The 22,601-nt window shown below is 45.3% G+C and overlaps 1 protein-coding gene across 1 annotated transcript in view; it reads left to right on the forward strand.

Moving 5' to 3' along the window:
* The window catches only part of MEIOB (meiosis specific with OB-fold), a 564,292-nt gene that overhangs the window by 242,589 nt on the left and 299,102 nt on the right, over nt 1–22,601 (forward strand). The window contains exons 6-7 of the mRNA XM_069212275.1: nt 7,781–7,833; nt 7,924–8,019. Of these exons, the coding sequence (XP_069068376.1) occupies nt 7,781–7,833; nt 7,924–8,019 (149 nt within the window). The remainder of the gene's footprint in view (nt 1–7,780; nt 7,834–7,923; nt 8,020–22,601) is intronic.

The following is a 22,601-nucleotide window of genomic DNA, read 5'->3' on the forward strand; positions in this document are numbered from 1 at the left end:
GTTATTATAAGTTTTTAGGGACAGACACATTTTCTCTCCACTTTGTATCATCAAATCTGAAAATCTTAACCTTTACCAATTTATTTTACCAAATGTGCAAATTATACTTGATCTCTTAAGGAACTATTCCTCCAACTCCTCTACCCTACTAACATTTCTAGAGAGCCAAAGACATACCTTTCCTTTCTGACGACAGCCTACTGAAACTTTACCATATGGAAAACTCTCCTGCTCTGCTGCTGTTTCTGGAAAACAAAAAGGATCTTATGATAGGCTCTTAGGAAGACTGACCTTTCTGATCTGTTCTATTTCTAAGTAGCCTTGTAAGGATACATAACCATCTTAATCTTTTACCTATCTCTGAGCTTTGTGATGGGCTCTTAAAGAGGCAAAATATGTACCAGGCCTTATGATGGCCTCTTAAGGAAACAAACTATGCAAAAGGCCTTATGATGGGCTCTTAAGGAGGCTAACCATCCTACTCTGCTACCATTTCTCTGAGTGCGTCTGACCTTATTTGGTTTGTTATCTTTAATTTATAAGGGGACGCGTTAATGGGTCAATGGACCTTTTGTCTGTGCTTAGTGGAAATCTCACCATATGACTCAATTTCAATACAAATCAACCAAAATATCGATCAACAATAGTAATAATCTTTGGACTATGTAATCTCACGCTCCATGACCCCTTTGGCCATGAACACCCACACCTTTATGTAAAGGTTAGAATGTTTATTTCCCTATATTAACAATGCTAATATCACATAACTCAGTCTAAAAATCAAATGGTATATATACAAAAACAACACCGGTTGACCAAACCTTCCAAAGAATCTCACTATAACTAAAGCATGGATTACTAAGTATTCAAGAGTTACAGTATAAATCAATAGCAAGAATAACTGTGCAATAGAAATAGCATACATCTAGATTCAACAACTGAGTAACATCACTTATTTTATTAATAGCAACCAAATCGCATTTTAGGGTCTTCCCTCACTAACCTTTCCGCTTAGAATAGCATGTTTGGACTTCATGCAAAACAATTTAGTCAATGCAAATTCGAAAAACATCTAGCTAGGGCTCTTTCAAAATAGCAGTTGGTACCCAGAAACAAAAGACAAATTACAAAAAAAACTATAGCATTTTGGTATACCTCTCAGTATTGCTCAGCAATCTGCGATTATCTTCGTCAGTTGGACTTCTGTTCGGACAGCATCAACAATGGACCATGGAAGAGAATGGTTCAGAACCAGGGACTCTGAGCTATCTGAAAGATTTGAAAAGCGATGTCTGAGGGATCAGAATTCAGAATCAAAAGTTTAAGCAATACAGTTAAAGATAAAATTCTCTCAGTATGAGAATCAAAATAGGAATGAGCATGCCTCTTCAGTGGAAAACTGAAAATCGTAATGAGCGCTTCTCTCTCTGTGCAGTTGGGCTAAGTTAAAATCGTCTAAAACACTTCCCTTGTTGCCATTGGCCAAAGAATCGTAGGTTTACATTTAGTGCAATGAAGACAGACCTTCAAATCTATGATATAACTAAACTGCCTTTCACATGTTGATGATTGGTTCCTCTTCCTGTTCCCATTGCCCGGCTCATCAGATAATAATTTTGTATTCCTCTGTCCACCAGTCAGTGCATCCATTGTTAGCTCCTGGAACATTGCTTTCTCACCCACTAAACTGTACAATGTATCAGTAACTAATACAAGACAGTCTAGCAAGCAGTTCTCTTGAGACAAGAAAAACATCTGCTAGCATTTGGTCAACTCAGTGAATCAATACACGTATTCATTTCTGTAAACAGCCATTATATGTGAATTATTTGAACAGTGCAACTTAACATGAGGCTGTGCAGCTAGGCCCAAACTTCGCTAACTTAAGGCCTACAATTAATAAAGCACATACACAATAAGTAATCATTAATATGACACACTATTACATCAATCTAAATATGAGCACATCAATTTGTATTAATTGATAAGCATTTAATAAGGATACTTCGTGAAACTTACGGCCACTCAAGTGGGCACATTTTCCAAGTGGGACATTATTTTCTATATTAAGTCAAATTCTATGCGGATTCATATTTCAAAATACATGAATATTTATTAGTAAAAATTCAGCGTTCACAATATCATGCCCCAACTTACATTTTTTGCTCACAGTTCTGTTACTTTTAATTTTACACTTCAGCTACTGGATGGGCATGGAAACAGAATTAATGCATCATCCAAGGAAAGGCCAAATGTTGACATTCCACTTTTTCCTGTACCTCAAGTGTTATTCATTCAGCAGAGGATAAATATTAGGGGCCTCATTTCTAAATGTACATCAAGCATAATATTTTCAAATTCACAAAACTCCATTCGGAAGTGTATGCACAGTAATAGCCCTTCTTCCACCTGTGTTTCAGTTTGCTTGGTAAAGATAACATTGCACATTTTAGATGTTACTTCCAGTGCACAAATCTGAGTACACGTCCAGGGGATTGGACTATAAAATGAAGTTTATCTACTCCAAAATGATATGTCAGTGGGTAAAATGAAGATTTTCTGCTAGATTACAGTCCACTGGCATACCTACAAAAGTGCAAGTCAGCCATGAGGAAGCCTCTTAAAATTAAGCAGCCACGCCTGCTCAAGTAGTATTATTGGTGAAACAGACTCATGTTACACCTGTTTTTCTGTGAAGTAAAGTCACAGGTCACTGTTTGGAATTGCTAAGTATTCACATAAATATCAATGAATGCCATTATTTTATATAAATAAGAAATGAAAAGCAAACAAAAAGGACAGGCAATAGGAGATAGCAGACAACCACTGTCAGCACCCTCTCTCCACCACTCAAAACAAAAGAGAGAACCAAATGACACCAGACATTTTGTACTTCTACAAGATCAGTACCAAACGTCGACAACAGACAGAATCCACACACAGCTAAGCATAGCCCTGTTGGACTTTTTCGCTTATGCAGGGTCATCCCCAGTCTTTTTGCCTCCTGCCTCCTATTTTTCTGACCTGTTGCCGTTGTCTTTTGAACTCTGAGTACTTTACCACTGCTAACCACTGCTAAAGTGCATAGGCTCTCTGTGTAAAATTGTATGTGATTGGTTTATCCATGATTGGCATATTTGATTTACTAGTAAGTCCCTAGTAAAGTGCACTAGAGGTGCCAGGGCCTGTAAATCAAATGCTACTAGTGGGCCTGCAGCACTGGTTGTGCCACCCATATAAGTAGCTCTGTAATCATGTCTCAGACCTGCCACTGCAGTGTCTGTGGGTGCAGTTTTGACTGTAAATTCGACTTGGCAAGTGTACCCACTTGCCATGCCTAAACCTTCCCTTTTCTTACATGTAAGACACCCCTAAGGTAGGCCCTAGGTAGCCCCAAGGGCAGGGTGCAGTGTATGGTTAAGGTAGGACATATAGTAATGTGTTTTATATGTCCTGACAGTGAAATATTGCTAAATTCGTTTTTCACTGTTGCAAGGCCTGTCCCTCTCATAGGTTAACATGGGGGCTCCCTTTAAATCTGATTAAAGTGTAGATTCCCTTTCGGAGCGGATGGACATGTGGAGTTTGGGGTCTCTGAGCTCACAATTTAAAAATACATCTTTTAGTAAAGTGGATTTTAAGATTGTGTGTTTGAAAATGCCACTCTTAGAAAGTAAGCATTTTCTTGCTTATACCATTTCTGTGACTCTGCCTGTTTGTGGATTCCCTGTCTGGGTCAGTTTGACAGTTGGGCTGGTTGCACCTCACACTAGACAGTGACACAAAGGATGCTGGGGTGTAGCCTGCATATCCTGATGAGCCATCTGTGCTAGGAGGGAGGGGAGGAGTGGTCATTCACACCTGAAAGGGCTGTGCCTGCCCTCACACAACGCAGTCTCCAACCCCCTGGTGAGTGTCTGGGGCCTGGCCTGGGCAAGGCAGGATTTCACATTCCAAAGAGACTTTACTTTGAAGTAGGCCTACTTCAAAGGAGAAATTGGGTACAGGAAGGGCACCCAAAACCACAGACTTTAGAAACACTTCTGGAACCAAGAGGAACCTCTGCCTGGAGAAGAGCTGAATAGCTGAGGAAGAAGAGCTGCCCTGCCTGTGACTGTGCTTTGTGAAGCTATCCTGCAGTTGCTGCTTCTGCCAGAGTAAGAGGGCAAAGACTGGACTTTGTGTGCCTTCCATCTTGAGAAGAAATCTCCAAGGGCTTGATCTAGAGCTTGCCTCCTGTTATTTGAAGTCTCAGGGACAGCAAAGACTTCTCTCTGCCAGCACCTGGAGTCTCTGGAGAGACACCTACTCTGCCCTGTGGTGCCCATCCAGTTCTTGGGACCCTGAAAGGAGAAGCTGGCAGCCTAAAGACAAGAAAATCCACGCACAGAGTGCCGTGCGGGGAAAAGATAGACGCAAATCCGATCTGCGGCTGAAAAAATGACACGCTGCCGGCTCTGCAGCTAAGAAACGACGCTGGCAGGAAACGCGATCGAAAAATCGACGCACGGAGCAGGAGAAACGACGCGCAGCATCGCTGACGGAGGCTGGGAGATCACAACCTGCGCTGCAGGATTTTCGGATTATCGTGCAGCTGGATTTTTGACTCAAGTACCGCCGTGCGGGGTTATTTTGACGCACACCTGGTACATTTTCACTCTAGCAGCACTAGTGTGTTTTTAAAACTACTTAAAGACTGTTTTTGATTTTTAATTGATAACTTGACTTGTGTATGGTGGATTTTTGTCGTTTTGGTCTTGTTTTGTTTAGATAAATATTTCCTATTTTTCTAAACCTGTATTGTGTCATTTTGTAGTGTTTTCATTAAGTTACTGTGTGTGTTGGTACAAATACTTTACACCTAGCACTCTGAAAGTTAAGCCTACTGCTCTGCCAAGCTACCAAGGGGGTAAGCAGGGGTTAGCTGAGGGTGATTCTCTTTTACCCTGACTAGAGTGAGGGTCCTTGCTTGAATAGGGGGTAACCTGACTGTCAACCAACGACCCCATTTCTAACAAGCCCCATGCAAATAGGCAATGGAATGTATGCCCCCTCCAGTGGCGCAGACAAAGCTTGTAAAATAAAATCCTGTAAAGGTGGGAGAAGCTGAGACTTGGGGCAACACACCTGTGGTGTATCCTAACAGAGCTGCAGGGTAGGCACCCATACATACACTGATGCTAATCATAAGCAAATCACTTGCAAACCCAACAATCTTTCCACAGTGGCGCTGCCAGGCTCCGTGGCACTTCCCAGTGATCAATACTTGGCAGAGATGTGGAGGACATAAGAACAATGATCATACTCTTGGTATGGCTGAGGAAGAGATAATGCATAACTCGGCATGCGATTCTGGCATGGCTGAGGTACGTTCCTAACTACCCCACCACCTTACTTACATGTCATCTCTGTCCATGACCTATTTCAAGATTCTTGCTTCAGAATTATGTATTCGAAAGAGTGTTTTTCAATAGCATCAAGTTAGTGCTGTGAAAGGTGCAATTAGGCTTTGTTTTGAAGGTGCAGAAATGAAGCCTGTGTTTTAATTGTAAAGTTTAAGAAATATTCTAGACAATCCTGCTATTTAGAGGACATTCAAAATCTTAAAATGTGAAGGAATATTAAGTGCTATGTGTATGTCTGCTACTACAGTGAGTAACGTCTTTCACCGACTCACTGTACTGTTTAATGTCCTTCTTTTGCTTCACTTACTCCGTTGTAAACAACATATTCCTTTCCATAAATGAAAAAGCATCGCAATGTAATAAAAATTGGTTGACAGAGCTCTTTATATATTTTTACTACAAGATTTAGATGCATCAGTTTGGTAAGTTTTTTAATTAAAAGATGCTGATTGGAAAAAGGTTAAATTGTTGGAGTTCCAAACATCAGGATCAGAAAACGTCTCATTCAATGCTGAACATTGTAAGAAAACAATTACCTAAAACTTCTCCCAGTATCTGCGATTGAATAATAGCAGAAGTGATGCCCAGTCTTTCCAACTGGATTCTAAATAGTTTGTTTATTATCCCTATTGTATTATCATTTTCGGTGTTTTTCTATTAGATCTGCCTCTCAGAAGTTAACTCGCAAGATGATTTAATCATTAGAAAGGAATAGTAGATGACATTTCGGTAAATCACTGACTTAGGCCCTCACTACGACCTTGGCGGTCCAAAGACCACTAGAGCCGCAGTGGGGGTCTCTGCGCTGACGGGCCGGCAGTGAAGACCGCCACATTATGAGTGTGGCGGTTTGGCATTTATCAAACTACCACATCCCCGCTGGTACCGCCAGGGTGGTAGGACAGCCGGGGGGGAGATCAGCATCTCCGACCCTGTGGCCCACTGAAGACCGCTGGCGGTGTCACTAGTCTCTTTTCCACCACGGTTTCCATGGCGGTAACACCACCATCTAAAACCTGGCAGAAAGGCTACCGGTGACAGGAGGAAATTTCTTTCCTGTCGCTGGCAGACAACTCCCCCAGGTCCTCCCTGAAATTACAGTTCCCCCAACCCCCTTCCATGACAGCACCCCCTCCCACTACGCCCCCTTGCATGACAGCACCCCCTAACCCCACCGCCCCCTTCCATGACAGCACCACCCTCCCCGCATACACGCACACACATGCACCCCACACACACTCATTCACCAACACTTACATACAAGCATTCACCAACACGCATACATACACTCATTAACCCGCACCAACCAGCACGCATTCACAAGCATTCCAACACGCACTCACATCTACAATCATACGCGCATTCAAACATGCATTCAAACACCATACACAAACGCATACACACATTCACACACGCAGACAACACTCACTCACACGCTCACACAACACCCCCCTCCCCTGTCGGACTTACCTTGTCCGGCGAGGAGGTCATCCGCCAGGGAACGGGAACACGCGCTTCCACCACGGCAGCACCCCGCCATTAGGACACCTCCATGGCGTATTACTGCTCGTAATACGGGAGGCGGAGTCCTTTTGGTGTGGCAGCGATGGAAGCGTCACTGCGCCTCGACCGCCAGCACGACTACTGGAGGATTTCCGCCCAAATTGTGGCAGAAATCATTCAGTGCTCGTAATATGGCAGTCTTCTGGTGCCCGTGGCTTTGGCGGTCTTAGGAAAAGACAGCCGAATTCATAATGAGGGCTTTAATGTCCAGGTCTCTGGGGCCATGGAACTTATAGAGGGATCTTAGGTGATCATTTGCAGCTATTTATAATCTGCTCTTTGCAAAGAAAAGGCAGTTATGGCATATTGTAATACTCGTCATTCCCTTGGAGAAGATCCTTTAGTTACAAGGCACAGTACAGAGCTATTGAAACACAAAATGCCTCTAGTGACTCTAGGCTAAGCCCACTTTCAAATGTTACTCATTTTCTTAGCCCACTCACTGGCTCCCTCATGACGTTTTTTATTTACTTATCCAGTCAGGTCAGATGACTCTTCACTGATTTAGGAACAGGCCATGACTTTTTATAGTCACTTGGTAAAGATTGACCTCTGTTGGGTCAGGGCATTACGTTCTGAGTCTGATGTTTAAGCTAGAGTTTGGGGTTTAAGATGACGCATCTGTGGGTAAAACAGGGTAAAAATGAAATACAATAACATATTTTGAAGGCTTCTGGCATATATCACAGCAGCATTACATAGTTTTGACCTTTAATGCAAGTTTCATCGTTTTATTATTATTTCCTGGTTCCCCAAGAATGCACAATTACAACTCTTTACAATTATATTAAATCTTTTTCTTTTCCATTTAGTTGGGATAATGAATCCATTCATTTGGCGCAGAGTTGGATGCCTCGCCAGACAGGTACATCAGTTAAGTTTTTTATCTGTAAACGGCAATAGAGTTTTCCTTTACTGTATCAGTAATAAAGAGCCATGTTTTCTTTTTGTGCAGTAATATTTGCGGCCGATGTAAGAATAAATTGGGACAACTTTCGGAACTGCATGGTTGCCACTATAATGTCGAAAACCCTAATCACAACCAATCCAGGTAAACATTTATGTATGCTTTTTAAACTGCAGAATTACAGATCCGGTTGTTCACATAAACATCTCTTTGCTACTTTCCTGTCCTGCACAGGATTCTGGAAGTTTTCGTGTATCAGCTAGGCAACTGATGTGGAATTTTTTGTGACTCCAGCTATCATTGATTGAGAGATAGTGCCTAGGCAGACACAACAGGCAGAAATAAGATTTGTTGTCTGGATGAATCTTTAGAATGTATCCTAAGTAACTAGAAGAGAGTGAGAGGAGATCAACACCAATTAAGATTCCGAAGGACTCAAAGACGTTATCCCATTTGAAGACCTCAGATCAAGAGTGAGATCTCTGATCCTTTTGAGGCTGACCTAAAGCAACACCCTACTGCCTGGCATTCCGTAGATACATGTGGCCCCTTTAATTACAGCCGTTACGTGGGAAAACAGGAAACTGCATGGCACACAGAATAATCATCTCATGATGGTCCAACTCACTAGGAAGAACAGACTGTCACCATGTGGAAACTCCATCCTTCAAACAAGCATTGGCAAAGGCAATAGGTCTCACCTATGCAAAGGCTATGGCTTTGCCAATTTTTTTTAGCTATGTTGTACACCAGCATCGCTGCTGTTCAGCATGGCTAAATGTTAGTGGGCTAAATGAGAGTTACATGGAGTGAAATGTCATAACTGGATTAAATTAGAGTGTTGTAGTTTGACATGGAGTACAGTTGCTTGTCCTGGAGTGGAGTGAACTTGAGTGGCATGGAGTGGTATAAAGTGTGGTGGAGTGTTGGGGAGGAAGTATAGTGTCAGAGAGTGGAAGGGCTTAGAGTGGAGGAGAGTGTCAGAGCAGAGTGTTGTGGAATTGTGTAGAGCAGAGTGGAGTGGTGTAGAGGGTGTTGCTTTGAGTGGAGTATAGTAGAGTGGAGTAGATTGTCGTAGACTGGAGTAGTGTAAGAAAGTGAAATGGCATAGAGTGGAGTAGAATAGAGTGTTGTAGAGTTGAGAGGCGTAGAGCAGAGTGGAGTGGCATAGAGTGTCAGAGTGGAGTGGAATAGTGTGGTGTAGTGGAATGGAATAGAGTGGAGTAGAGTGTTGTAAAATAGACTGTGTTAAAATGGCATAGAGGGGGTTACGTAGAGCGTTGTAGAGGTAAGTAGTGTTGTAGAGTGGCATAGAGCATGGCACAGTGGAGCGTCACAGAATGGAGTAAAGTGTCATCGAGTGGAGTAGAGTTTAATGGATTGGAGTGTCATAGAGTGGAGAAGAGTGGCCTGGAGTGAAGTGGCGTAAAGTACAGTGGTGCAAAGTAGATTGCCGTAGAGTGCTGTGGCATAAAACTAATTGGTTTGAGGAGGAAACTGGTGTAGAGTGCAGTGGCATAGAGTGGCCTGGAGTACTTTGGCATAGAGAACAGTGGTGCAGAGTAGATTGCAATGGCACAGAGTGCAGTGGTGTCCAATGGATTGTTTCAGAGTAGAGTGAAGTGGCATAGAGTGGAGTGGTGCAGGGTAGAGTGCAGTGGCATAGAGTAGAGTAGTACAGAGTGAAGTGTTGTGGAGTCCAGTGGTGCAGAATAGATTACAATGGCGGGGAGTGACATAGAGTTTAGTGACGTAGAGTGCATTGGTGCAGAGTGGTGTAGATCTGAGTGGTGCACAGTAGCGTGAAGCGTAGCGAGCAATGGCGGAGAGAGCAGTCTGGCAGAGCGTGGTAGAGTGCAGTGGCATAGAGTTGAGTGGTGCAGAGTATGGTGCCGCAAGCAGAGTAGAGGGGTGCAGAGTAGCACAGATTGGCGTAGAGTGTAATGATATAGAGTGCAATGGTGTAGAGTGGCGTAACATGCAGTGGCATTGAGTGCTGTAGGACAGAGTGTAGTGGCGTTGAGTGCAGTGAAGTTGCATAGAGTGCAGTGGTTTAGAGTGCATTGGTTCTGAGTAGGGCTCCCGGTTTGATGGCATTTTTAAAAAAAATTCCATCTGTAGCTATCCATATTTATTTTTTGATTATTTTATCTGTATATATCTTTATGTTGCGTTTTTGTGAAAAAATTAAGCTTAGCCTAGTACATGTCCACATTTATTTAATCAATAAATGTCCACTGATTCTTGAAAGCCGGACAGGTTTCCTTGACATAAATACCTGTTAATGATAAATCAATACACTGGTAAGAAAACGTACATTTCCGTATCAACCTTGTACACAACTACAGCTGCTTAATCCTCAATAAGTAACTTCTCTTCCAGGGGATCCTCATCAATAGTCATAAACATTGAATATTCCCGCCCTTGTGCGGGGACCCCGGAGCATATATAAAATATATACACATTATACATGTGTAACAAACAGTCATGCAGGCTATCATGTTAAAAACAGGCTAAAATGCTTTATTTCTATGAAGTTTTTTTTTTTTTTTTTTTTTAAATACTACAATAGAGCATAAATAAGTACCCAAGCTCCTAAAACTAGGCTTGGGGAAGTAAGCAGTAGCAAACTCTAGTGAAAAAATAGAGAAAACTGCATTGAAAAACAATGAAGCATTCTTAGCCAATAGGCTGCATGTAGGTTAACACAGGAGAACCATAAAAACTTTGGCACTGTGCCTTTAAGACCCTGAGCACCTCCAGTATCCCACCATGCCTCAGGGGTGAAGGAAAGGTGACAGTTGGTTCACAGTTAGGTCAGTTCTTTTTTCCGGCTCCTTCTGAGAGGATCCTGGAGCATTGAGCTCTCAGTTTTTCTGAGTTTTCCTCAGAAAAATTCTTTAAAAAAGCGTTTTTTCACTTTTCACTCGACAAATAACATCTTTGTCTGAGCTGGGAAGGTTTTTTCTGACAGAAAAATGCCTTCTCTTTTTGTCAAATGCCCTGCTTGTGGGAAGAAGAAGGCCCAGTCAGATCCCCACTCTCTGTGCATAGTGTGCCTGCCTCAGAGTCACTGCCCTGACACTTGTCAGTACTGTAAGAACATGTCTAGGAGGACTCTGAAAGACAGAGAGAAGATCCGACTTCATGGGCTTCAGGAGAGGAAAAGAACATCGTCCTCCTCGCTCCCCAGGCATCCAGAAGGCCATTCTCAGGAGAGAATGGCCCGGTCGACGTCAACAGGTAGGAAAATACCTGTTTGTTCACCGTCGACGTCGTCGCTACCACCGCCTCACCGGCATAGATCGCCGTCGACGGCGACACACCCGACGTCGAAGGGAACGGCGTCGAGGGAACATCAGAGCAGGGGCAGGTCTCCGTCGACGGCAGCCCGCCGATCGACGTCGAGCCACCGCCGGCATGCCCGGTCGCCGCCAAAGGCTGTGCGCCCCCCGACGCCAGGACACACGACGTCGAGATCTCCACGACGGCACGGAAAACATCCGCCGTCAACCTCCCATCGCTCCACGTCGAGGCACACGACGGCGAGCAGGTCGAGGTCCAAGGAACGCCGTTCGACGTCAAGGCACTCAACGTCGAGGCAATCAACGTCGAGGCAGGACCAACCGACTGGGCGTCCTTCGACGTCGAAACAGCCATCGACGTCGACGCAGGTCTTACCTGTCCAACAGGGAGCAGAACATCGCCCCTCGCCAGACAAGGCTCAGTCTCCAGTGGTCTCCATACCGAGCGACTCTTCTCGGTCAAGAGCATCTCCTGGGCATGTCTCGCCCATCAACCTATCTCCGAGATGGCTGGAGAGCCTCAACAGACCAGCGGCCTCCCCAGATTCGCAATATTCGCGAACGTATTCACCCACTGCCTCCCCGCCAAGAACGCCATCGCCGACAGCCGGGGCAGAACGGGCTCGTTCAGCTCCTCGACAGCCGACCGCGAGGACTAGGCGCTCGGCTACAGCGTCCCGCAGCAGATCTCGCTCTCAACGGAGATCCAGGTCGCGCTCAAGAAGATCACCCTCTTGGTCTTCATCAGGTTCTTCTGTCAGGCGTTACTCACCTACTCTTACAGATTCACCACCTGCTAGAGTCTCACCAGTGGATGACATAACCACTTTCAACGAGGTGTTACTAAGAGGAGCACAGAAACTCAATATAGAGGTTCCAGAACCATCTACCTCCTCATCAATCATATTTGAGACACTACAACAGAGATCAGCGTCGAAAAAGTTGCTGCCTCTAGTGCCTGGTTTGTTGCAGCCGACCATGGACACTTTTCTGGCCCCAGCCTCGCTTAAGTCTGCCCCGGCTCGAATTCTTAAAAAGTACAAGGCTCCAGAGCAAGACCCTTTATTCCTTAGGAAGGATCCGCCACCAGACTCAGTGATCATAGCTGCCGCCCGAAAGACCCACTCGGTGGCATCTTCATCCACAGTACCCCCGGATAAAGAGAGCAGGCATTTAGACTCTCTGGGAAGAAAGATGTGCGGGACAGCGGCTTCAGCAATGAAGGTCTCTAGTGCGTCTGCGCTCCTGGGCAGGTACGATCGTTCTCTGTGGGATTCCCTCAGTAGATTTACGGAAAAACTGCCCAGAGAAGACAGGCAAGATTTCCAAGAGATTCTACAGGAAGGATGCCTGGTATCTAACCAAGTTATCAGCGCGGCAGCGGATGGGGCGGATTTGGCGGCTCATGGGTACGCACATGGTATCTGTGCGAGGAGATCTTCCTGGCTGAGGCTCACTGGCTTGAAACAGGAGGCACAACAACGTATCCTGAATCTCCCATTTGCCGGGAATTCTCTATTCGGTGCCCATGCAGACGAAGAGATGGCCCGCATGAAGACCGAGGTGGATACCATGAAGGCGGTAGGCCTCGAAAGAAGGAAAGATTTCAGGCGGAGGTACAGACCGTATGATAGACGCCCTTTCCAACAGAGGGTTCAAACCCCTCATTGGTCGCAAAGGTCTCAGCAACGACAGGGACGCCCTCTGTTTCAGCGAAGAAACACAAGGGAGCGAGGGTCAAGTAGACCTCAACAGTCCACTCCAAAAGCACCCACTAAGCAATGAAGTCTCGCTTCCCTCGACACTGTACACCACTCCGGTGGGGGGAAGTATTATTGCTCATCTTCACGAGTGGCACTCTATCACAAGAGACAAATGGGTGCTCAATATTGTCGAACATGGCTATTCTCTCCTTTTCAAGCAGCCTCCACCACACTTGCCACCAACCAAACACAATCCGGCTCATCTCACCTTGCTACGCAAGGAGTCTCTCGCCCTCCTAAGAAAGAATGCCATCGAAAGGGTTCCACCTGCCCACAGAGGAAAGGGGGTCTACTCCCGTTACTTTCTAGTAGCAAAGAAGGGTCAAGAGGGCGTTTTCAGGCCAATCCTGGATCTAAGACTGCTGAACAAATACATAAGAAAGCAGAAGTTCAGAATGCTAGCGCTTCACCAAATTTTCCCTCAACTGCATCAGGGAGACTGGATGTGCTCCATCGACCTGCAGGATGCGTATTTCCACATCCCAATAGCTCCAAAGCATCGAAAATTCCTGCGCTTTCGAGTAGCGTTACAGCATTACCAGTTCAGGGTTCTACCCTTTGGCCTGAAATCTGCTCCAAGAGTTTTCTCGAAATGTATGGCAGTGGTGGCGGCGCATCTACGAAGACAAAGGATATACATATATCCATACCTAGACGACTGGCTACTAAAGGCTTCTTCTCCGGAGCAGGCGAGAAGCCATCGGGACATTGTACTAGGAGTTTGCGAAGCTCTAGGTCTTCAGGTCAATTACCAGAAGTCAACCTTGACTCCAACGCAGAGTCTTCACTACCTAGGAGCTATCATAAACACAGAACTACAAAAAGTGTATCCTTCGGAGGAACGACTGTCCTCAATAAACATGAAGTGCCAGGACCTGTTGAGAGCCAGCGCACCTACGGCACGTCAGGTGACATCACTACTGGGCTCCATGGCATCGTGCATCTTTATTGTCCCAAATGCCAGACTCCACATGAGACCCCTCCAAGAGGCATTGGAGACCAATTGGAGCCAAAGAACAGGTCGCTGGGAAGACACAATGCGGCTACCGGAGGTAGCGCTGCAGTCATTGAGATGGTGGATGCACAGACCTCACCTGTCAGTGGGCGCTCCGTTTCACCAGGTACTTCCATCCGACACTCTGGTAACGGATGCGTCTCTTCAGGGATGGGGGGCTCATCTGGGTCCTTTTCAAGCGCAGGGTCTGTGGTCAGACAAGGAGAAGCAGTACCACATCAATCTGCTAGAACTCAGAGCGGTCCATCTGGCTCTCAAGTCTTTCACACCGCTAATTCAGGGGAAAACTCTATTGATACAGACGGACAATACAACCACGATGTATTACTTGAACAAACAAGGGGGAACGAGATCCCTACCCCTTTCACGAGAGTCCCAAGCGATATGGCATTGGCTCCTGGCCAGAGGAATGTCAATCACAGCAGTTCACCTGCCAGGTCAGCAGAACGTAGAAGCAGACTTTCTAAGCAGACACCTGGAGGACGTTCACGATTGGGTCCTGCCCGACGAAGTCGCAGAATACATCTTCGCGCAATGGGGTCGGCCTCAACTGGACCTCTTCGCAGACGATGTAAACAGGAAATGCCCAGACTTCGCATCCAGGTTCTACCGTCCAGGATCTCGAGGGAATGCCCTGTTGATCGACTGGTCAGGGACATTTCTTTACGCTTTTCCTCCGATTCCCCTCATTCCGGCAGTGATCAGCAAACTTTACGGATCCAGGACCAGAATGATTCTTATAGCGCCACAATGGCCTCGACAATTCTGGTACACGGATCTCCTCAACCTGTCGGAAAAACCTCACAGGAGGCTGCCGTGCAGACCGGATCTTCTGAGCAGAATGGAGGGCAGGATTCTGCATCCCAACCTACCCTCTCTGAGCTTAACAGCATGGCTCCTGAATTCCTGCAGTATGGGCACCTAGGACTCTCGCAGGAGTGCATGAACATCTTGAAAGAGTCCAAACGGCCTTCCACGCGGCGTTCCTACGCTTTTAAGTGGAAGAGATTCTACATATGGTGCTGTCAGCAAGGCCATAATCCCATACGGGCGCAGGAGGACGTCATACTGTCCTATTTGCTTCACCTAGCGAAATCCGGTCTGCAGGTATCATCTATTAAGGTACATTTGTCTGCTATTACTGCCTATCGCAAGTCACCTTCTCAGGAATCCTTCTTTACGAAACCTGTAGTCAAGGATTTCTTAGAAGGTTTGAAGAAAGTTTTTCCGCCAATTCGGAGGCCTTCTCCTCCGTGGGAACTGAACATAGTCCTAGCAAAACTTATGGGCCCTCCTTTCGAGCCTATCCATAAGGCTTCCTTACAACACCTTACGTGGAAAACGGCTTTTCTGGTGGCCATTACTTCAGCGAGGAGGGTCAGTGAGATCCAGGCCTTGTCTGCAAAAGAACCGTACACGGTTTTTCATGACAATAGAGTAGTTCTGCGAACTCACCCATCTTTCCTTCCGAAGGTGGTGTCAGAATTCCATATTAATCAGACCATAACTTTACCGACGTTCTTTCCCAATCCGGAAACTCCGGCTGAGAAAGCATTGCACTCATTAGACTTGAAAAGAGTGCTGAAATTTTATCTGGACAAGACAAAATCGATTAGAAACTCTAACCGCTTGTTTGTGAACTATGGTCATTTAAGGACAGGAGAAGCAGCATCTAAGCGAACAATATCAAGATGGATAGTCTCTTGTATTGTTAATACTTACCAGCTAGCTAATAGACAATTGCTAGCGCGGCCTAGAGCGCATTCCACAAGGGGAAAAGCGGCTACAGCTGCTCTCCTTAACAATGTTCCTATATCTGAGATTTGTAAGGCTGCTACATGGAAGTCTGTACATACTTTTACAAGGCATTATTGTTTAGACTCAGATGCAAGAGCGGATGCCCAAGTGGGGCAGGCCTCTCTAAGGGATTTATTTGCGTAAGACATGTCTATTCCTGCACTTCTATCGGACAGTCCGCTGGGTTTAGGGATGGGCTTGCTAATCTATTCAATGTTTATGACTATTGATGAGGATCCCCTGGAAGAGAAGGATAAGTTACTTACCTGTAAATCCTAGTTCTCTTCCAGGGGTATCCTCATCAAAGTCATAAACAACCCACCCTCCTCCCCGGACACACGTCTACTGGAAGTGCAGGACAGACAGTATTTTGATTCAATTATACAAATTGTCACCGTAAAAAGAACTGACCTAACTGTGAACCAACTGTCACCTTTCCTTCACCCCTGAGGCATGGTGGGATACTGGAGGTGCTCAGGGTCTTAAAGGCACAGTGCCAAAGTTTTTATGGTTCTCCTGTGTTAACCTACATGCAGCCTATTGGCTAAGAATGCTTCATTGTTTTTCAATGCAGTTTTCTCTATTTTTTCACTAGAGTTTGCTACTGCTTACTTCCCCAAGCCTAGTTTTAGGAGCTTGGGTACTTATTTATGCTCTATTGTAGTATTTAAAAAAAAAAAAAAAAAAAAACTTCATAGAAATAAAGCATTTTAGCCTGTTTTTAACATGATAGCCTGCATGACTGTTTGTTACACATGTATAATGTGTATATATTTTATATATGCTCCGGGGTCCCCGCACAAGGGCGGGAATATTCAATGTTTATGACTTTGATGAGGATACCCCTGGAAGAGAACTAGGATTTACAGGTAAGTAACTTATCCTTTCTGTCTTTTTTGACTCCCTAACCTTTCAATCTGCACAAACATTGGCCTGGAAAACATGACTGTTAGCATTTACAATCACTCAAATAACAAATAAATTTCAGTTTTTATCTATATTTAAAAATAAATACTGACAGTAAAATAGTTTTCTGTCTGTATTTAACTGTAAAATCAGTAAAAACTAAAAACTGGAAGCCTTAGTTTTGAGTAAAGTGGTGTTGAGTACATTGGAGTAGAGTGCAGTGGATTAGAGTTGTGTGGCTTCGAGCATAGTGGTGTAGAGTAGAGTAGTACAGAGTAGAGTGGCATAGAGTGGTGCAGCATAGCATTGCATGCAGTGGCATAGCGTTGTATAGTGGCATACAGTGCAGTGGTGCAAAGTAGTTTTCGTAGAGTGCAGTGGCATAGACTACATTGGCATGGAGTGCAGCGGCATAGAGTAGATTGAAGTGGCATAGAGTGGAATGGTTTTAGGGTACAGTGCAGTGGCATAGGCTAGTGGCTGCAGAGCGCAGAGGTATAAAGTGGTGCCAAGTAGTGTGCAGTGACGTAGAGTGGAGTAGAAGGGCATAGAGTGCAGTGGTATAGAGTAGATTAACATAGAGTATATTGTTTCAGACTAGGGTAAAGTGGCATAGAGTGGAGTGGTGCAAGGTGTAGTGCAGTAGCATAGAGCAATGGCATGGGGCCAATTGGCATGGAGGGCAGTGTTATACAGAGCAGTGTTGTAGAGTGGAGTAGAGTGGAGTGGTGCAAAGTAGAGTGGAGGGCCCTAAACTGGAGTGGTTTGCAGTGCAGTGCCAAAGAGTGCAGGGGTGCATAATAGAGTGGAGTAGAGTGCACCAGCATAGAGTAGAGTGTTGCAGAGTATAGAGGTGTAGAGTGGAGTGGTGTAGAATGCAGTGTCATAGAGTGCACTGGTGCACAGTAAATTGGAGTTGTGTGTAGTGTAGTGGCATGTAGTGGCCTGGAGTGCATTGGCAGAGAGTGCACTGGAGTAGAGTGGTGCAGTTTTGCAGAGTAGAGTGGCATAAAATGCAGTGGTTGTGAGTGCAGTGTTGCAGAGTAGAATTTTGTAGAGTGCAGTTGTGTAGAGTAGATTCCCGTAGAGTGCATTGGTGTAGAGTGCAGTGGAGTAGAGTAGGACACAGTAAAGTGTTGTAAAGTGCAATGGTATAGAGTAGAGTGGCTTAGAGTGCAGCAGTGTAAAGTTGAGTGTTGCAGAGTAGGGTATAGTGGTGTACAGTGCGGTGGTGCAAAGTAGATTACTGTAGAATGCAGTGGCGTAGAGTGTATTGGTTTTGAGTAAAGTGGTGTTGAATGCATTAGCGTGGAGTGCTGTGGCATAAAGTGCAGCTGCATAGAATAGAGTGATATGGAGTGGCAAAGGGTAAATTGCAGTGGCGTAGAGTGGAATGGCACAGAGTTGAATAGAGTGTCATAGAGTACAGTGGCATATAGTAGATTGTTTCAGAGAAGAGTGCACAGGTGTAGAGTGCAGTGGTGCAGAGTAGAGTGGTGCAGAGTTGTGCAGAGGTGAGTGCAGTGATGTAGATAAGAGTGGCACAGAGTTCAGTGGTAGAGAGTGCAAATTAGAGTTGCGTAGTGTGAAGTGACGTAGAGTGGAGTGGTGCAGAGTAGAGTGGAGGTGTGCAGGGTACAGTGCAGTAGCAAAGAGTGTAGTAGCATAGGGTGCATTGGTGTGGAGTGGATGGTATAGAGGGATGTAGAGTGAGTGAAGGGCTGTAATGTGCATTGGTGTAGAGTGCAGTGATGAAGAGTAGAGTGCAGTGGTGCAGAGTAGCTCAGAGCAGAGTGGCTCAGTGCAAAGTAGAGTGGCTCTAAGCAGAGTGAAGTGGCATAGAATGGAGTGGAGTTGAGTCCGGTTGTGCAGAGTAGATTGTTTCAGAGTAGAGTGGTGCACAGTAGAGTACAGTGGCGTACAGTGCAGAGTACATTGGCGTTGAGTGGATTGGCATAGAGTGCACTTGCATAGAGTGATACAGAGTAGAGTGAATTGTCGTACAGTGCTGTGGCATAGGGTGCAGTGATGCAGAGTAGAGTGGCATAGAGTGGAGTAGTGCAGAGTGTAGGGTGCAGTGGTGCATAGTAGAGTTATGGGTAAAGTAAAGTGGTGTAGAGAAAAGAGACGTAAAGTGAAGTGGTGTAGAATGGAGTAGTGCAGGGTAGAGTGCAGTGTCGCAGTGTGGATGTTGGGCCTGCAAACCCAGATATGCCCTAATAAAAAAATGTTTTAGTTAATCATTTGCCTTTTCAGGAACCAATGCTTGTTTACCAAGACCAATACTTGTTGCAAAAAAAAAACCAATGCTTGTTCGAGACCAATGCTTGTTTGGGAACACATGTTGCACAAGCCTCCAGCATCCCTATGGCTCAGACTGGGTGTGGCTGTATGCAGCAGGTATTTAAACCACACCCGGCCTGAGTGAATTGCTTGTTGTAAAGCTCACCGGCTGTAGAGAAGGAATCTCTGCTCCTCCTCTTTTCATCTTCACCTTCTGTTATGTCTAGCACCTTGGAGGCCACTTCTGGAAGAAGAAGAGACCGAGGGAATTAACCCTTAAAAAGCTGGTAACGCCCTGCACACGATTTAGGAACATGTATTTCTAAAAGTTGATACTTGCTGACTTGAAACTTGATAAGCAAATGTACCAGGATGCGAAGCGCCGAAAAGGGCACATCTTTAGATTTTAAGGTCATTGGGATGTTCACCGCTTGTCATACTAGAACGCTTATTGTAGTTGCTTGCATTACACCACAGAAATGAGTTTTTCTCGTAGGGGGATTTATATGTATAGTCATAAGCACAGAATAGCTCCGCCCGCCTGCAGGGACCCCGGAGCACTTTTCTGAAAATTTCTTTTAAAGTATTGATGTTAACCTTTCTTCAGGAAGGCCTGCAAAGTCACTTAAGAATGTCATTATTCAGCCTGAAAGAGAGGCTACAACGGCCAAAATTCTTCATCCTGTTTGGTTGAAAAAGGTCCTGTAAGGCAGATATGCATTCAAATGCATGAATATTTTGAAGATTCCACAGAAAAAATCTTTCACAAACCTTTTTGCAATATTACATAAGGACGAAGGAGTGCACGGCAGTGTAGCCCATAGGCTGCCATTATACAGACTAAAAAGTAAAGCTGTGCCTTTAAGAGCAGGTGGTCCTCCCATATCCCAGCATGCTCAGCAAGAGGCAATTACCTCAGTTCTTTTTTCCGGCTCCTGCTGACAGGACCCTGAAGCCTTGAGCTCTACCTATTTAGCGTTTTTTTTCACAAACATTTCTGGTCAAATACTTTTGATTATACTTTCACTCGATGTTTTTCATCCTGCCTGACTACTTTCTGTCATTTTTTGTAAAAATCTGACAGAAATTTGAGGTATTTTTCCATCGAAATTCTTTCAGTTTTTGACAAGTGTCCTCGCTGGGGCAGGAAGAAGGCCAAAACAGACCGACACAAGGACTGTATTATCTGCCTTCTGTCTTCACATGTATCTGATGCCTGTGACATATGAAACAATTTTGTCCAGGTGCACTCTGCGTGATAGAGAGAAAATTTGTCTGCAGGCCAGAGAGGACAGCAGAAAAAGAAAGCAGCCTGGTAGGACCTTACAGCGAGTGCAATGTCAGTCTTCTACCGGGGTTCTCCCTTCATCAGCCAGTGGATGCGGAACATCCCAAAAGCGCAGTTCTGGCCAGAAACGATGCAGGTCCCGGTCGACCTCGGGGACATCGACATCGAGGCAAGCAACAGCGTCAACATGTTCGGCGAGAAGAACAAGTTAGACGGCGAGGAAGCAACACTGCTGGGTGTCTCAACACTCATTAACGTCAAGAGTTTACACGCCGTCGAGGCGTCATGGACATCCGACGTCAAGAAGTACCTCTCTGTCGAGGTTGCCTTCGGCACAGCATGCAAGACAGATGTCGAGGGACACCCGACGTCATGAAGGGTTACCGTTGGGAGGAACACATTGACGTTGTACATCGACGTCCAGGAGCTTGTTGACGTTGAGGAGGTCGCCAAGGAAGAGGAGGAGGATTTATTCCACATCTGAATCTTCTCCTTCTCTCAAGATATTACCATAAACCTCTCCTCAACCATCTCCTCCTCCACATCTGACAATGCCTTCACCGGTTTCACTGCCTCCACCAGCTCCTTTTGCTCCTTTTGCTCCTCCTCCGGTACCACCTTCTGAACCGGCTACTACGACTCCTGTAGGCTGCTCAGGACATTCACGCTATCAATCATCTAGATGCTCTTCTAAATCCAGACATCATCACCGTCATCACTCTAACAATAGATCAAGATCTCGATCCCACCAGCGTCATTCCTCATCTTTTACCAGAGACTATTCTCCAAATCTGTTTGAATCTCCCAACACCTCGAGTCTCTCCGATTGATGACGTAAACACCTTTCAGGAAGTCCTTTTCCATAGTGCTGCAAAACATAATATCCCCATGGCGGCACCTGCGCCGACAACATCTGTAATCTTCAAGACTTTACACCAATGTTCTTCTGCAAAACCCTTGCTTCTGCTGGTCCAAGGTCTCCTACAACCAGCGATGGACTTATTCCTGACACCAGCCACAGCCAAGCCTGTGCCTTCTAGGCTCCAAAAGAATTATCATCCTGCAGAGCACGATCCTTTATTTCTAAGGGCAGACCCAGCACCAGATTCTGTGGTTATTGTAGCCGCTAAGAAGTTGCATTCTACTTCTCCTTCATCCTCCTCTCCACCAGACAAGGAGAGCAAAAAGCTAGATACAGCAGGTCGCGCAGTTTGCTCAACATCTGCCACTCCCATGAAGACAGCCAGTGCCATAGCCCGGTTGGGCAGATATGAAGGTGCTCTTTGGGATTCCATTCTACAATTTGCTGATCATCGACCAAAAGATAGAAAAGAAGATTTCCTTGAAATCATCAACAAAGGTGCTATGGTTTCTAACCAGATCATAAGCGCAGCTGCGGATTCTTCTATATTAGCGGTGCATGGATATTGTGATGGAATACCCCTGAGAAGACACTCATGGCTCCTTCTTACTTCTCTGAAGCCAGAAGCACAGCAAAGAATACAGAACCTTCCATTTGCAGGTTCTACTCTGTTTAGTTCTCACACTGATGATGAGATGTCTAGAATGAAATCAGAAGTAGGCACTCTTAAAGCTGTAGGCATTGAAAAACTTAGAGAGCAGCATAAGTCATTCCGTCCTTACCACCTCAGGTTTTTCTCAGAGATTCCAAACCCCGCAATGGGTGCCACTTAGATCTCCACCAGAGATCATACCAAACTCAGTGCAAGCAAATGTGAGGCAGTTTCACTCAACAAACCTCCCAAGGAGGACGTCAGCCATCTGCATCTAAGCCCTGAACCTTTCCATCCCCCCTCTTCCACTACTGACTCTGGTAGGGGGAAGTATCTTGCATTCATTACCTGACAGAGTGGCAACGCATCACATCAGAGGCCTGGGTTTGAATATTGTGCAAAATGGTTATTGTCTCAGGTTTACCAACCCTTAACATTCTATTCCACCGAAGCCCTCCAAGTCCCACTCGATTCTCTCAGGCCAGAGGTCAACATCCTATTACAAAAGAAGGCGATAGAACCAGTTCACACCAATCAATGTGGAAAAGGGATTTACTCAGAGTGTTTCTTGGTACCAAAGAAGGACAAGCACAAATTCAGACCTATTCTCGATCTAAGAATAGCCAACAAATGGAATCGAAAGTGGAAGTTCAGAACGTTGGCTTTACATCAGATATATCCCCAGCTTCATCAGGGAAATTGGCTCTGTTCCATTGATCTTCACAATACATCCTTCCACATTACCATTGCCAGGAAGCATCAGAGGTTCCTAAGGTTTCTTGTGGGACAAGACCATTCTCCTATTCGGCCTCATGTCAACGCCCAGAACGCTCTCCAAATGCATGGCTGTGGTGG

Source organism: Pleurodeles waltl, chromosome 10 (assembly GCF_031143425.1).
Source record: "Pleurodeles waltl isolate 20211129_DDA chromosome 10, aPleWal1.hap1.20221129, whole genome shotgun sequence".
NCBI classification, from domain to species: domain Eukaryota; kingdom Metazoa; phylum Chordata; class Amphibia; order Caudata; family Salamandridae; genus Pleurodeles; species Pleurodeles waltl.